Here is a 17,739-nt window from a genome sequence, read left to right as displayed (position 1 = left end):
CTCCGCAGACCATATTCGCCGAAGTTAAAACGAATGTAAATGATAGAGTTACTTTTAATTACATTTTGTTACAAGAAAATATCCACTGTTCGAACGTTCTCACTAACTTCAAATCACTTCATGTACTAAAAAAACACTTTTTTATGTCCTTGGGACTAACATGACTTACATTTTGATGTGTTGAGGACTATCATAGCCATTCCACTCATTACATTTGTTGAGCCCAAGTAACATTTTTCACTTCTAGGTTACAAATGCACACTCTTCGTTCAAACATTATGTTTACAACTGAGATGAAAACACTCAATTGTTATAATATTTTATACACAATTCCAAAAATGTGGATACTGCTTTAGGTTTTATTATTGTCAAAAGTAGGTATACGAGTTCTTTGTCAATTAAAAGCAACCGAGTGTGGTCTACGTTCACGTGGAGAATGAAATCTGGTGTATGCATCAGACCAATAATAGTCCAAAAGAAATTAGAATTTCAGACGATAACTGCAATAGATATATATCATCATTTGTATAAGCTAACAAAACATATGAATCCCCATTTCCTCCAAACAACAAAGTTTTCATTTTTTTCATCCCTGCCTATCTATATACACTCTTTTCCTTGAAGATAAACCACTTTATGCAGCAGAACAAATATTCATCATATTTATACCTAGCTATGAACATGTAGCTAAACCATCTTGTAGGAGCAAACTCCCTTCTTGATCCAATGTCTCCCTAACAGCCTTGTAAAAGGCTATCCATGAAGAGTAGGAGTCAACAGGACCCCACAAATATGTAGGATTTGGACTTGCAGGGCTTGCTCTTACCAAATCCAAAACTGAAACTGGTTTAATGTTCTGTGGGAAATTGAATGCCAAGTTATCAACTTTGTGTTCATAAATTTTGCCATTTCTGTCCAATTTGTACCTTGAAGTGCCCTGAAACTCTCCTTTGGCTTCCCATGGAACCCTTGGCACTCCCCTAAGGTTCCACCTCACCAATATCACATTCTCTGAAGGCTGCCACACCCTGTACACATCAAGTGCAATCTCATGAAACAAGATTTTGCCGTGAAACCTCAATGCCCAGAAGATCAATTTGTAATTATCAATCCCTGTAAATGTGTTCATGGGGTCCATGAATGTTATGTCATCCCTGAAATTACCAAATCTTAGTGAAAACCTCCTTAAAATAGTAATAACATTCAATAGAAGAAAAAGGATATAACTCAGATACATCACATTACACCTATAACAGTTTTAGCTATATATTTGGATTACTTTTGGAATTCCATAAAAGTTTTGACAAGGAACCCCCCTTCCAAGCATGCAGTATATATAATTGTGATAACTTTTCTGATGTATACATTTTGTTGGACCTTTTGCCCTTCAACTAATATTGCAAAATGCTTCACTGTTCAGTTTTAATCCCCTGCTTTTTTTTTTCTCTAACAAGCTACTCAATATATATAAAAAACAAGGGAAGAAAACCACATTAATTGTATCCAATTCTAGAAAATGAAAAAAGTGAGAGTAAACAAGCATGGTTGTCTTTGCAATGGTATATAAAAATGCATTTAGGGTTTGTTATATACATCCACACAAAATTAAATGATGATTTTTTGTTAGCAACTGAGATTACTTCTTTCATCCTTTCTCAAGAATCCTTCAAATTTAGCATTTTATGTGGCTAACCAAAACCAAATTTAACGAGCAATATGAAGAACGAAAGAAAATTTCAATTGACAATTATATTTACAAAGGGATGAGTACTCTATTTGAATCGTGTCTAAAAGTGGGGGAAAAAACCAGCAGAGACCAAAGAAAGTGAAGAGAAGGGCACATGGGGTGAGAAAGATACCTATAAATGTCATAGTTAAGGTCTTTGATGAAGATCAAAGGAAGGTCCTCACGTATGGTCCTGACAGCAAGACCAAGGTTGAGGTAGAATTCATCCTTTGGGTGCTTATTGTCTTGTGTTGTGCTGAGCTGTGCAACTTGTGCAGTGGAAGCATGGAGAGAGGAAGAAGATAGGGGGAAGTGAGAAGTGGGTTTTTGAGGTGAGAGAGTTTGGTTTTGGTGAAGGTTTGATTTGTCTTTGGATTTGGATTGGGCTAAGAGGGAAGGTTGAAGGTTGGGAAGGAGAAAAGCCATGGCTTTGAGTAATTCTCAATGGTTTTGTTGCTAAAGATATTGTTAGCTTTTCATTTGTCTCTGTGTTAGAAAGAACAGAGATTTGTGTGTGTTTGAGAGAGAAGAGGGATTTGTGTGTGTGAGAGTTTGATGATGCAAATTGAGGCTGTTGTTAATTTCGATGTTTGCTTTGGAGTTTGTGGCTTCCAACGTAGCCATGAAATTTAGATGAATACAAATGTTGCCGATTTTGAGCTTTCACCCTCGTATTTTGTAATAATCTAATAATTTATTTCAAAAAGGATATATTGGAATGGCACGTGGGTATTGACACATTATTTATGTTTTTGGAATTTATACATTTGGGTTGTTTTTACTCAACGATATCTATTGTTTTTAATAAATTTTAATTAGTAAAAATATGTGTTAAAAATGTACTGTTCTGCCTAGTTATATACATTCATACCTTATTTGATAATTTTGAGTTTATTTTATTTTAAAATTTAGACTAAGTTGTAATTTTAGATCCACAGTTTTGGTGCTCTTTTATTTTCGAAATTTTAGTTTCTACGTTTACACATGATCCATATTCTTTCTTCAATAATTAATTTTGGATATGTTCTATTTATTTATTTTTCTCCAACTTGATTTTTATTTATTAGCCATTTTCTTATAATAGCATTCTCATAAAATAAAGTTTCATTGCAATCAAATATATATATATATATATATATATATATATATATATATATATATATATATATCCTATATTTAAGATAGGAAAAATAAGAGTGAATGTAGGTATATACTCGTAGTGTCCCTTCAACGTAAAAGTTCATACTAACATATATTCTTGATACTTATAAAATTTGTGTTTTATCTTTATTTTTTGTGGATAATAATTATATTTATACACCTATTCTGACCCATCAAAATATTGATTAGATGATATTTGTACAAAACAGGAAATCAAAGTATTAAAACATATTATATTATAAAGAATTTGATTTAAGAAAAAACATATTTTTTCTTTTATTTAATGTTAAATAATAATAAATTGATAACAATTATGTAACACTCAAAATTAATAAAATCACACTACTAAACTAGAGTATTTGAGTAAGGTATTAAGTATAAATAATCACATATTATATATATATATATATATATATATATATTTATTGTATTTACAATTTTTCGTTTAATTAAAGAAAATTTGATAAAGACTAAATTTCTCTCGAGTACTAGGAGGAATATAACAAGACAAACATATGTATATATGAAACTACAACACTACTACACATTACAATTCTTCTAAGCAATCTCTCATTCTACTCATCTCTCACATATGCTAATGTATAACATAATATCATAGTAGTGGACAACCACAAACAACAAACAAACATAAGGATATAAGCTTATTTATTTTTATAAAGTTTTATCATGCCTTTCATCTCATACAGTTCACCATTCAACATTAGGAGTGGCAAAATAGGTCGAGTTGAACTGGCCCGCCACTAAAAAACAAGTTAAACAATACAACTCGCGCCCGCTTCAAACTGAGCCAGTGGGCTGACCTGTTACTTTTTTTTTATAAAATTTTTTTATATATAAAAAATTTTGTATATATAATATAAAATGTTTATTTACTTTTTTTTAATTATTTTTAATTTGTAAACATAAAAATTTAAAAAAAAAGGGCTACCAAGCCAAGACGAGCTGACCTGTCTTTGGCTCGCCAATTTGACGGATTAGGCGGGTCGGGCCATAGCGGATTGGCAGGTTGGAAACTTCAACTCAACCTGCCCTTTGTTAACAGCTTGGAGGACCAGCCCGATGGGTCTATCCTGCTTTGACATGCCTATTCAATATCCGACGCAAAATCAACCAGCGATGTGTGTGTGTGTGTGTATTTATATGTTAGCTTACCTTATTTACTTGTGTTTGGCCACGATCGTGTAATGCGTTATATGAGAGCAGATGGTGTTGCAGGTGATGCTGGTAAGGCATAGAGCCGGAGAAGGACTAGCTTGGGTGATTATTTTATGGAATTTTTATTATTGTTTGATTTTTTATGTATTTGAGAATAGTACTTTTGTTGGTTTATGGAATTATATTTTTGGTATTGGAACTTGAAGTTTTATATCCAGACAAGTTAATAAATGTTTTAAATTTTTCTCGCATTTTGGAAATGACATTATAATAAATGAGGTTTTGTAGTTATTTTTTACTTTTATTTTATAAAAATTAGTAATATCCAACCGGGATATTACAACACTAACTCAAAAAGAAATAAAAGATAAACTTATTCTATTTTAAATTATAATCTATTAGATGTATATTGAGAGCTCTCTACAGTAATCTCTTATATAGTTTTTGATTCTCCAACAAATAAGGTCAACAATCTAGTGAAAAGGAAGAAAAGGTTTTTTTAAAAAGAAAAAAGTTTTAGAAAAATAGTAATTTTTGTAAAAGAAATCCGATTAATAAAATTTTTATTTGTAGTATAACTTTTTAAATAATAAAATTATCAATTGTGACCTTTCTTTGCCTTAACAAATTACATAAATTTTATTCTAGAGTACTAAACAAAAGAATATGTCTTAGAGTATATTTGGTAAGAGTAGCTTATAAGATATATTGGCCTTTTATTTAATACAAATAAACTAAATGTAAATTCAATTTATTTTTACTAAATACAGGAAAGTATTGCCCGCGTACTAATTTTTCCTTTTCACAAAATTATTTACTATTTTTTATAATGATGTACTATCCATTTAAAAGTATCACAGAAAAAAGAATTTAATTAATGAAAAATTAAAAATAAATAAGTATATATAAAATATATATATATATATATATATATATATATATATATATATTATAAGGAAAACAAATTAGTAAAATTAGGAATTATGAGGATTGTTAATTTAGACTAGCTAAAATTTATTATTCTTTTCAAAACATTATTGTATAAGTTATACTTACAAAATTTATATTGTTTTATAATCATTTAATCCGTTAATATATGTTAAAATTAAAATAAGATAATAATTTTAATTAAAGTAATACCAAATTGATGAAAGCCCCTGTGCTATATCTTATCAATCATATATTAGTAAACCAAAATGTACACGAAATCGTTTAGTTATGCATATATTCTGATATTCGATTCGAGCAAAGATTGGGAGGTTTTCTAATGAATTCAAATAAGTATTAACTATTTTTGCAAAAATAATATAATCATTCAGCTTTATATTTATCGGTCTCGTGGTTTTAATCTTAGTATATATTTATACACCAGTTTGTCATTTATCTCTTGAGCTTAATAATTTCTTATTAATGAACGACGAAATCCACGAGAATGAAAGATGTAGTAGAGTTAAAGCGTAAATCATATCAATATATTACCCCTCTAAATATTAAATGTTTAGTATTTATTTTTCTCATTAAAAATAATACTTTTTTTTAATGCAACCGCTCCACATTTAGTTAACGAGAGATACATCAACAAATAAAAATAATAAAAGACCACGATAAACTATGTGCACAGCCACGTAAGTTAAACCTAACCAACCTCAAAATCTCTAAACGTGATTCACAAAGTATGTTATTAAACCAACCAATTTACGTCTAAACTTTACTTTTATATATATGTGGCTGGACAATTCAATAATTAACACATTTTAAGATATGTTGAATTAATATAACACGTGATAAACGTACGTTATTATTGTAATTGTCTTATTTTAAGTGTGCGGGTCACACGTACAAAAGAAGCAACACGTTTCTTTCTACCCAAAAACCATTTTACCCTTATTAAATGAACAATTAGGGTTGATACTAAACTTTAGGGTGAGTTCAAAGATTGAGAATCTATGGAGTTTAAAATTTATATTTAGTAAAGATGTGAAGATTGACTAAATTATAAAAAAAATATTTATAAATTTATTATTTGTTTTAGATAGGAGATTATGACAATATCTAATATGAGTTGTTTTTGGTTATATTTTTTCACAGAGTCTCCTTAAAAGACCAAAAAGACCAATGTAATACAAATTTTAATTAATTGTTTTATTGGGGTGACCATGGATTGGATTTTTAATGATTCAATCCATATTTATTTTGGATCCAAATAATTGGATTAGATTTTCGATCTAAATTCATTTTTTCAGAAAAAATAGATTGAATTTTTTAAAAATCTACATCCAAATATTTGGATCAAGTTTAAATCCAGATCCAATATTGGGATAAGTTCAACATCCAAAATCTATTTTTCATAAAATAAATTTAAATTGAATTTTCTAGAACTTGTGTCCATAAGACAAATACCATAGAATTTGGTAGATTTTTGTTGGGGCCAACGAGACAAATTTCAGCATGGGACAAACTCAGCTGACTTTCAGTCGGGGCCAAGGCGAATTTTGGTTGAGCTTGACTTGGTCAAATTCGGCCGAATTTTGGTTGGGATCGACTCGGCCGAATTTTGGCTAGAGTCGACTCGGCTAAATTCGAACGAATGTCAATCGAGGACGACGTGATCAAATTCGGGCCAAGGCCGACTCGACAAAAGTTCAGTCGAGATCAACATCACTGGATTCGTCTGAATTTCGACCAAAGCCGATTTTGCGTAATACGACCAAATTTTGGTCAGAGCCGACTTGGCCAAATACGGCCACATTTGGGCGAGGGCCTGATCAGTCAAATTTCAGTCAGGATTGACTCCACTAAATTCATCGGTTGGGGCTGACTCGGTTGAATAAGACCAATTTTCTATCACGACCGACTCAGCTAAATACAATGAAATTTCGTCTAGGGCTTACTCGACCAAATATGACTAAATTTGGGCTACGACCGACTCGACTAAATTTTGGTCATGGCCAACTCGACTGAATTCGACGAAATTTAGGTCAGGATCGACTCACATAAATACGAAAAAATTTCAATCGCGATCAACTCTGCCGAATACGACAAAATTCTTACCAGGACCAACTATGTCAAATTTCAATCGAGGCCAACAAAATTGAATTTTGACCGAAGCCGACTCGACTGAATTTAGCCGAATTTCGGTCGTGACCAACTCGGTTGAATATGGCCAAATTTCGATCGTGATAAACTCATTCAAATACGACCAAATTTTGTCATAGGTCGTCTCAGCTGAATACAGCCAAATTTGGGTCAAGGCCGATTCGGCCAAATCTCGATCGGGGCCACCTCGATTAAATTCAACTGAATTTTGATCGGAGCCAATTAGGCTGAATACGGCCAAATTTTTGTCGCTGTCGCCTCGGCCGAATACGGTCAAATTTTGTTTGGGTCGACTCAGCCCAATGCAGTCAAATTTAGGTAGGGGTCAACTCGATCGAATACTTCCAAATTTGGCCTAGGACCTGCTGGGCCAAATTTTGATCGGGACCAACTTGATTGAATTCGGCCGAATTCGGCCAAATTTCGTATACGGTCACACTGGCTCAGTCAAATATGACTAAATTTGGGTTAGTCTGTCTCGACCTACCTGACAAAAAATATAAATTGAAAATTTGGATTGCATATTTTGGATTATCCATTTTGAAAATCTAGATTTAGGGAATGGATATCCAATCCATAAAATATATAAAATGCAGATTATATTGAAATTCAGATCCAATAAAATAGATTTTAAATAGATTGAATTTATAATATTATAGATATTAAATGGATTGGATCAGAGAAAAAATAGATTATATCATGAAAATTAAATTTTTTGTCCATTCCTATTTGTCAATGTATAATCTAATATTGTGATCAAAGCATGGCATAAAATGTTAACATTTTCAAACTTAGGTAAATCCTTTTCGTGCTTGGAGAACCAAAAATATGTAGGTCTTTACTCTGAATCATTTTTTTTTTCTCTTAAAGAAATAAAAAAAATGAAGTTTAAGATATGTATGTTTGAAGATTTGAAAATACTTCTATTTCTAAAAGCATGTCAAATTAAAAAAAAAAAAAAATATATATATATATATATATATATATATATATATATATATATTAAGTGTCATTTCACTTCTTCTTTTTTAACTCAAAAGGCTATCGAGGCTGTCTTGAAGCGAATCTGAGCCTCGACATAAAAGTGAATACGTTAAATGGAAATAAAAAAAAGAAGATAAGTGAATCAATTTAAAATATAAAAAAAGGAAAACTATTTTTGAAATCTTAAGAAGAAAATTTACCATCTAAACATTTCTTAAGTTTTACTCCTTTTTCTTTTCTTATTAGGATGTCGTCATCCTAACCTTTAATATTCAAATTGCGATACTAATTTAGGTAATTTTTACTTTTGTTATGGAGAATAGAAGAATTCGTTACTTTACTTCCTACAGTTTTTAAGTTTTTATAAAATACATTTCTTTTTATTTCTTTTAGATTAAATGTGAATTGATCATTTTACAAAATTTTGGTCTAATTTAATTTTTTATCATTATATAAATATTATGTGAATTTAATTTTTTCAATTAAATTTTATTAAGTTTATTTGACATTTTAAATATGTTTCATGATGAAACATTAAATAAATTTAACAAAATTTAATTAAAAAAACTAAATTTATATATTTTTTAAAAATAAAAAATTAAATTAGTTCAAAATTTTAAAGATAAACTAATTTAAATTTTTATAGAAATTTAAAGGACTAACCAATATTTAATCCTTCTTTATATTATATTTTTCGTTAAAAAATTAAAACGGATGACATTTTGTTATAATCGTCAAAACCACCAACTACAAATACTTTTGAGTTATTTTATAGTCATTTTGTATTTTATTGTCTTTTTGTATTTTATTCACTCCTATTCAAAGGTGGAAAAATTCTTCCAATTAGATTTTTTGACTTTGATACTTTTGTGCTAGAAATTAAAATAATTCAAATGTTCAAAGCTAATGGTTTCGTGTTCTGTGGATCAACAAATCAATGAGGACAGGTGGATATAAAATTTGAAGCACAAAATTCTTGTAAAGTTCATACACATCATGAAACATAATTGCTACTTTTTTAGGTCTAAATTAGACAGAGTCAAAACATGAATGAGTTTCATGGTACCCAAAAGGCTAAATATCCATTCCCACATAGGATTTCGTGTATCTTCTTTTTTTTAGCTAAATGAATGGGAAATGGTCAAATTCAACACTTTCCTATAGATGTTTTTCTTAAACAAGTAAAATAGTTATGAATATAAAAATATTCTTCAAATGTGAGATCATGACAATCCTGCTAGTTTTAAGAACAGGTACCCTCATGAATAAAATTCACATGAACTTTACCTAATATATTTTTCTTACTATTATATTATTTTTTTATGAAATATTCTCGTTTTTACCTAGAATATACCATGAAAACTTAAAAAAAAAAGAAAAAAGAAAAATTTAACTCGCTATAACTTTAATCATGTCATTATAAAATTTCTTACATGACATATTCTCATTCAGTATAGACCGTAAGGATTTGTTTTACACTAAGAGTAGGCCATAGCTTTTAGTGCAGTGAAAGAAATATAAATTTTGGCTAAGCCAATGGATAAACTAAGAGATAGACGAAACAAGAGTTAGATATTAAGTATAAGACTGAACAGAGTAAAAGCTATGCAAGTTTGGGTGAAATATACGTAAGGACCTTTATATGTTTAGAGTAGGAATGAATAAAGGATGAAGGTATTGTTCGGATTCCTAGCACGACAATTGTTAAGGGAGAAATTGTTGCAGTTAGGTAAAAATAGTTGTGTCCTGACTAATAACTATAACTTTTGACCTAGTAGTAAGCGTTCGATCCTAACAATTGATATCAGAGTCAAGTCACGAGTTCGATTCCTAGTGGTCAATTGCTAAAGGGAGAGATTGTTTGAGGTATGAATAGACTCAGTATGGAATCAGATTAAAGATGTACATAAGGACCTACAAAGGAGTGTAACAGACGAAAACATATGATGTTATAACTTCATCTAACCAATCATAGCAAGCTCATAACTTCTTGTCTATTAAACATACATTATATTTATTTATGCATTTACAATGTTAATATACATATAAATTTGTTAGGGAAATTTGCTTATATTTTTACAATTGTATTTCCCTTCATTCAAGTTGGAAAATAATATTAAATCAATATAATTGTTCTCATTGTTAGCATAAGTCCATGTTTTAGGTTCATTGATTAATGACTTCTAGGGTTAGCTTCAATGGCGGAACTTGAACAAAAATTTTAGAGGGGTCAAATTATATTTGTTATGTATAAATTATTTGTTTTAATTTTTTTTTTCATTTCTTCACATAATTTTTTTTATTCAAAACAAGCACTCATAATAATATATTAACAAAAAAAAAGTTACCTTTTAGTCAGGGTGCTCCTCTACGTTATTTCAATGACTTAAAATCTTCAATAGTTGAATCATAACTGAAGCGAGCTGTAATATCACTTTCAATGAAGATCAACTCAATTATCTGTAACAATGAAAACATCTAAGTCAGGTCATCCGCTTGATCTTTTACAAAAAAGACAGCACAATAAGTAATATATATGCAACATCTTTTAGTGATGAATATCCAAAGAAGAGTTTGATCAACAATTAGAATATAATTTTATGATCTCTAACAGATAGAGATATGTTTAAAGCGTAGAAAAGTCACATACAAGAGGAAAATTGTTAGAATTATGGTGCTTGATTTAGTCCCACATCGCTTAGAATAGTGAGTTGTGGTTCTCTATTTTACTATATAAGAGACTCTATGTAAAGCTTTAAGATACACCAAAAAATACAAATACTTCCTAGTGTAGTCGTGGACGTAGGCATACACATTGTAGCCGAACCACGTTAAATTCTCTGTGTCTATTTTTCTCTCCTTTATTCTTTCCTTTATTGCCTTGTTCCTAACAATTGGTATCAGAGCCATTTTTCTTAGTATGCTCTGTGGTTGCAGCATTGTCTGATCTTCCACATCAGAAAAGATTTGGTTTCTATTTTTTTCTTCTTGGGGATCTCAGTTTAGAGAAGTAGTGGGAGCTTTGGTCAAAGGCAGCAGAAGCTTTAGTCAAAGGCAGCAGAAGCTTTGGTCAAAGGCAGCAGGAGCTTTGGTCAAAAGCAGCAGGAGCTTTCGTCAAAGCAGCAAGAGCAATGGCATTGGAAGAAGGGAAGGTGAGGATTGAGAAGTTTGATGGCAGTGACTTCGGGTTCTGGAAGATGCAGATAGAGGACTACCTGTATCAGAAGAAGTTGTATCTACCCTTAACAGGGCAGAAGCCAACTGACATGGAGCAGGCGGAATGGGATTTGTTAGATCGGCAGACACTCGGTGTGATCCGATTGACATTAGCCAAGAATGTTGCGTTCAACATCATGAACGAGAACACAACCGTAGATTTGATGAAGGCATTGTCAAATATGTATGAGAAGCCATCTGCAGCCAATAAAGTGTATTTGATTCGCAGACTAGTCAACCTAAAAATGGGTGAAGGTAACTCGATTACTAATCATATTAGTGAATTTAATACAATTATTGCGCAGTTGACATCAGTGCAGATAACATTTGATGATGAGGTGAAAGCATTAATTTTATTATCATCTCTTCCGGAAAGTTGGAGTGCAACTGTTACTGCAGTTAGTAATTCTGCAAGTAATAGTAAGTTGAAGCTTGATAACATCCGTGACTTGATCTTAAGCGAAGATGTTCGCAGGAAAAGTTCAGGGGAATCTTCCAGTTCTAGTTCCGGTTCAGCATTGAGTACTGAAACTAGAGGAAGAAGTAGCCAGAAAGGTCGTAATCAAGGTCGAGGCAGATCAAAGTCTAGAGAGAAATCAAAACCAAAATTCCGGAATGATATCACTTGTTGGAATTGTCAGAAAAGGGGTCACTTTACAAATCAATGTAGGGCTCCAAGGAAGAACAACAACAAGAGGCAAGATAGTGATCAATCAGCAAATGCAGCAACTGATGAAATTGAAGATGCACTATTATGTAGTCTAGATTGTTCTATTGATTCATGGATTATGGACTCAAGTGCGTCATTTCATACTACACCTTCTTTAGAACTATTATCTAACTATGTTCCAGGAAAGTTTGGGAAGGTCTACCTTGCAGATGGGAAATCTCTTGATATTATAGGAAGAGGTGATATCAATATCAGAACCTCTAATGGAAGTGTGTGGACTTTGAAGAATGTCAGACATATTCCAGCCTTAAAGAGAAACTTAATATCTATAGGGCAGTTGGATGATGAGGGGCATTACACCACCTTTGGAGATGGACACTGGAAAGTAATGAAAGGTAATCTTGTTGTTGCTCGTGGGAAGAAGCAAGGATCTCTTTACATGATTGCAGATGAGGATATGATATCAATTGCAGAAGTTGGCAACAGTTCCTCTTTATGGCATCAGAGACTTGGGCATATGAGTGAGAAAGGAATGAAGCTCATGGTCTCTAAAGGTAAAATACCTAACTTGAAACATGTTGACGTTGGACCTTGCGAACATTGTATCTTTGGAAAGCAGAAAAAGGTTAGCTTCTCCAAAACAAGTAAGTCGTCTAAAGTTGAAAGACTAGCACTAGTGCATACAGATGTTTGGGGGCCAGCTCCAGTGAAATCTCTTGGAGGTTCACAGTATTACGTAACCTTCATTGATGACTCTACAAGAAAGGTATGGGTTTATTTTCTTAAAAATAAATCTGATGTGTTTTCTGTGTTTAAAAGGTGGAAACAGGAGGTTGAGACTCAAACAGGTTTAAAGATTAAATGTTTGAAGTCTGATAATGGTGGAGAATATGACAGTAATCAATTCATGGAGTTTTGTTCAGAGAATGGGATCAGAATGATCAAGACGATTCCAAGAACACCAGAACAAAACGGTGTGGCAGAAAGAATGAACAGAACCTTGAATGAGAGAGCAAGATGTATGAGAATCCAGTCAGGATTACCCAAGGTATTTTGGGCAGATGCAATAAGCACAGCAGCCTATCTCATAAACAGAGGACCATCAGTTCCTTTAGGCTATTAGTTACCTGAAGAAGTATGGTCTGGAAATGAGGTAAACCTTTCACATCTGAAAGTTTTTGGTTGTGCTTCATATATTTTGTTGAACTCTAATAGTAGAGATAAATTGGACCCTAAGGCAAAGCGATGCTATTTCATTGGCTATGGATCTGACATGTATGGCTACATGTTTTGGGATGACCAAAACAAGAAAATTATCAGAAGTAGAAATGTTACTTTTAATGAAAACATGTTCTATAAGGACAAGACTGCAGAATTTGCAAATGCAAATAAAAAGCCAGAGCAGGTATCATTAGAAGAAGTTTCAGAAAGTGATGTAGCCAACAGAAGGCAGAATACAGATGTAGAGCCTGAGTCAGAGCCCGAGTCAGAGTTTGGGTCAGAACCTGAACAGATAGTAGAGTCAGTAACTCCTGAATTACCGACTAGAAGGTCTAGCAGAACCATTGTAGCACCACAAAGGTACTCCCCTTCATTGCATTACTTGTTGTTGACTGATGCTGGTGAGCCAGAGCATTTTGCTGAGGCTATGCAGGGAGGTGAATCTATTAAGTGGGAGCTAGCAATGGAAGATGAGATAAAGTCTCTTCAGAAGAATAAGACATGGTCTTTAACCAAGCTTCCAGAAGGAAAGAAGGTTTTGCAAAACAGGTGGGTCTATCGGTTAAAAGAAGAACCAGATGGCAGCAAACGATATAAGGCCAGACTCGTAGTGAAAGGGTTCCAACAGAGACAAGGAATTGACTTCACAGAAATTTTCTCTCCTGTTGTCAAGATGACTACCATCAGAGTTATCTTGAGTATAGTAGCTGCAGAAAATCTTCATCTGGAGCAGTTAGATGTGAAAACTGCATTCCTACATGGAGATCTTGAGGAAGAAATCTTTATGGCACAACCAAAAGGTTTTGAAGTACAAGGCAAAGAGAATCTTGTATGCAAGCTTCATAAAAGTTTGTATGGGTTGAAACAAGCACCGCGACAATGGTATAAGAAGTTTAATGAGTTTATGAGAAACTCAGGATTTCACAGATGTGAAGAAGATCATTGTTGTTATGTGAAGAAATATATTGATAGTTATATCATTCTTGCCTTGTATGTTGATGACATGTTGATTGTTGGTGCTAATATGGCAGAAATTGACAGGTTGAAGAAATAATTGTCAGAAAATTTTGAAATGAAGGATCTTGGTCCAGCCAAGCAAATTCTTGGTATGAGAATTTCCAGGGATAGATCTAAAGGTATTCTAAATTTATCTCAGGAAAAATATATTGAAAAATTGCTTAGCAGGTTCAATGTTAGAAATGCTAAAACCAGGAATACACCTTTGGGAACTCACTTAAAGTTCTCAAAAAGGCAATCTTCTCAGACAGAGGAAGAAGAAAATCACATGTCTAAAGTGCCATATGCATCTGCAGTAGGGAGCTTGATGTATGCTATGGTTTGCACCAGACCTGATATAACACATGCAGTGGGAGTTGTGAGCAGGTTTCTATCCAATCCCGGAAAGGAGCATTGGGAAGGAGTGAAGTGGATATTGAGATATTTGAAGGGCACTTCAAAGATGCATTTGTCCTTTAAAAGAAGTAATCTCACTTTACAGGGGTTTTCTGATGCAGATTTGGGAGGTGATTTGGATGGTAGAAAGAGCACAACAGGTTATATTTTTACGTTGGGTGGCACAGCTATCAGTTGGAAGTCCAAACTTCAAGGAAGAGTCTCCCTTTCAACCACTGAAGCTGAATATATAGCTATCTCAGAAACAGCAAAAGAGATGATATGGTTGAAGAATCTTCTAAAAGAATTAGGAAAAGGGCAAGATGAACCTTCATTGTTCAGTGACAGTCAAAGTGCCATTTGTCTTGCTAAAAATCCAATTCTTCACTCCAGATGTAAACACATTGAATTGAAGTATCATTTTATCAGAAACTTGATAAATGATGGAGATTTGATTTTGTTGAAGATTCCAGGTGCAGAGAATCCAGCTGATATGTTAACCAAGACTATCACAACAACTAAGTTGAGGCTTTGCATTGCCTCAACTGGCCTTCGAGAAGATTGATGATGAAGGCACTACACTAGGTGGTAATGTAAATCAAACCCCAAGTGGGAGAATTGTTAGAATTATGGTACTTGATTTAGTCCCACATCGCTTAGAATAGTGAGTTGTGGTTCTCTATTTTACTATATAAGAGACTCTATGTAAAGCTTTAAGATACACCAAAAAATACAAATACTTCCTAGTGTAGTCGTGGACGTAGGCATACACATTGTAGCCGAACCACGTTAAATTCTCTGTGTCTATTTTTCTCTCCTTTATTCTTTCCTTTATTGCCTTGTTCCTAACAGAAAACATATTGCTTTAAAAAAATGGTATAAAATGAACTTACTCACACTACAAGAAAAAGTATCTATAATGATACTAATATTCATCACTAAAAATTATAAATATGTCACTAATACCATCTTGTGACAATAATTAAGATGTCACTAATACCTTTGTCACTATTGTACTTGAGACAATATTTTTATATATCACTAAAATTAAATTATATTGTGGCAAAAATAATTATCACTAATAATTTTTTATAATAGTGACAAAAATACACTATCACTAAAATTAAATTATATTATGGTAAAAATAATTGTCACTATAGTAATTTGATGTAATAGTGACAAAAATACACTATCACACATATACGATAAATTAGTAGTCACTAATATATATATTTTATATATAATAACAATATCAATTAATTGCCACTCTTACTACTCTAATTACTATTATATTTGTGACAATATTTTAATATGTCGTTATTATTTCAAATATTTTAGGATAATTATGAATTATTTTTATAATTATGAATTATTTTTTATAATTATCATTAGAAATTATGTCAATATTTAATTGTCACATTCCTTCCATATCATAATAAATAGACAAAAAATTAAAAAGTGTTAAAATAAAAAACAAAGAAAATAAATGTACATCAAATATAAATATTAAAATATAAAGTATCAATTACATTTTAAATGACAAAAAAAAATACACTATAAATATATACTGATGAATCCAAATATAATACATATGATCATTTATAACTCTATTACTAAATTAAGTGTTCTTTTTTGTGCATCTTCATCTTGACTTTGAACAAATTGTTTCACCACCTCTCTTTTTGTCATTGATGTACCGTGTATACCCTTTGAATGATTCAATTGTATTCCAACACAAATTTAAAGTATTTCCCCCAAGGGACAAGTTATTTTTCAATTTCTTCTCCATGTACCTCAATCCCCTTCATCAAATTATACTGTAACATATTGAAATATAATAATTAACATCATGAATATATCTACAATGCCAAACAATAGCAACAAATAAAATCAATTTTAATCAACTCTAAACTCACCTACAATAGTAAGGTAATAGATATAAAGATTCAAGATTGGTGTACTTGAGTTAAAGTAAATACGAAAATGATGAATTAGGATGACATTAAAGAAAAATATTAACATCTAATGGAAAGAAAATGAAACTGCATGCAATTATAATTATTATCTTGTTTTTAAACATGAGTAACTATGTAAAAAATATTAGCATGCAATTATTCATCAAATAGCAATCTCCAATTCCTTTCCTTGTTTTTAAACATGAGCAACCATAAAGAATATTAGTCCTGCAATAGAAAATTATTCGTTAAATAAAGAAGTTCACTCGACTATTTTCGTGAAAAGATCAAACTAAAATAAAATTGATACAACATAAAATCTAAGATAAATAATTAATGTTTCAAATAGATATTACTAGAGTCTCACCATGAAAAAGGAACAATTAGATTCTATAGTCTCACCATGAGAAAGGAACAATTAGATTTTAGAGTCTCACATGGAACAAGAATAATTTGTATTTCATAGACATGACATAAACAATTATTTAGTGTTACAAAAAATTGAAAAAAAGAGAAAGAGAAAAGTTAATACCATAGGTAAACAAATTAGGGATGGATGTATATAAGATTGGATGGGGTATTATGAGGCATGTAACATTACACAAATGAGTAATTGGTGTTCTAGAATGTGTGTGGGGTGTTTAGGTTCTTTGGAACATGCTCTAAAATGCCAAAACCCAGTAGCATTGACGTTATTGGTGTGGTGCCTGACGGCACGAGGTGGTGCCAAGTGGTCTGTAACCAAATTTCGCTTAGCGGCTCGTAGGCAACGCCAGGCAATAACGCAGGGGACATGGGTTGTTCCAATGGATTTGTGTGTGGTCTACGTTGCTTGGGATGATACCTTGAGTATCGAACTTGTTGAAGCATTCCTTGAGTTGTGACTCAGAATAGAGGGTAAACATGTGGCGATCTCGGGTAGTGGCCTAGTGATATTGGAAAACCGGTGTGAGTATGCGAGTTGTGGCTCGTATGGGTTCGCTCCACTTGATTAGGCAATCACGGGTAGTGGCCATTGTTGTTATGAATCTTGTGTTGAGAATGCGAATTGCGGTTTGTATTGGGAACTCTACCTGGCGTTATGGATTTGTAACATGATAGTCATGTACATGTAATCTACGAGTTGTGGCTTGTAGATGTGG

At 32.1% G+C, this 17,739-nt stretch overlaps 1 protein-coding gene across 1 annotated transcript; it reads right to left on the bottom strand.

The window, feature by feature from the left end:
* Positions 1–467: 467 nt before the first annotated feature.
* On the bottom strand, positions 468–2,328 carry LOC114177203 (uncharacterized). Its single transcript, XM_028062464.2, has 2 exons — positions 1,860–2,328; positions 468–1,154 (listed from the first exon to the last, which is right to left on the bottom strand). The coding sequence occupies exons 1-2, from the start codon at positions 2,150–2,152 to the stop codon at positions 674–676; spliced, it is 774 nt and encodes a 257-aa protein (XP_027918265.1). The 5' UTR covers positions 2,153–2,328; the 3' UTR covers positions 468–673.
* Positions 2,329–17,739: the final 15,411 nt, after the last annotated feature.

The sequence above is a fragment of the Vigna unguiculata genome, chromosome 1, assembly GCF_037176805.1.
Source record: "Vigna unguiculata cultivar grain cowpea cultivar isolate G323 ecotype 2 chromosome 1, ASM3717680v1, whole genome shotgun sequence".
Taxonomy (NCBI): Eukaryota; Viridiplantae; Streptophyta; class Magnoliopsida; order Fabales; family Fabaceae; genus Vigna; species Vigna unguiculata.
This window is presented reverse-complemented; position numbering and strand designations above follow the sequence as displayed.

What these genes read in the sequence shown, in the direction of transcription:
- LOC114177203 (XM_028062464.2), bottom strand. Translation starts at nt 2,152, where the DNA reads ATGGCTTTTCTCCTTCCCAACCTTCAACCTTCCCTCTTAGCCCAATCC. An exon ending in CTTAACTATGACATTTATAG is followed by an intron (nt 1,155 to 1,859) that starts GTATCTTTCTCA and finishes TGGTAATTTCAG; the next exon opens with GGATGACATAACATTCATGG.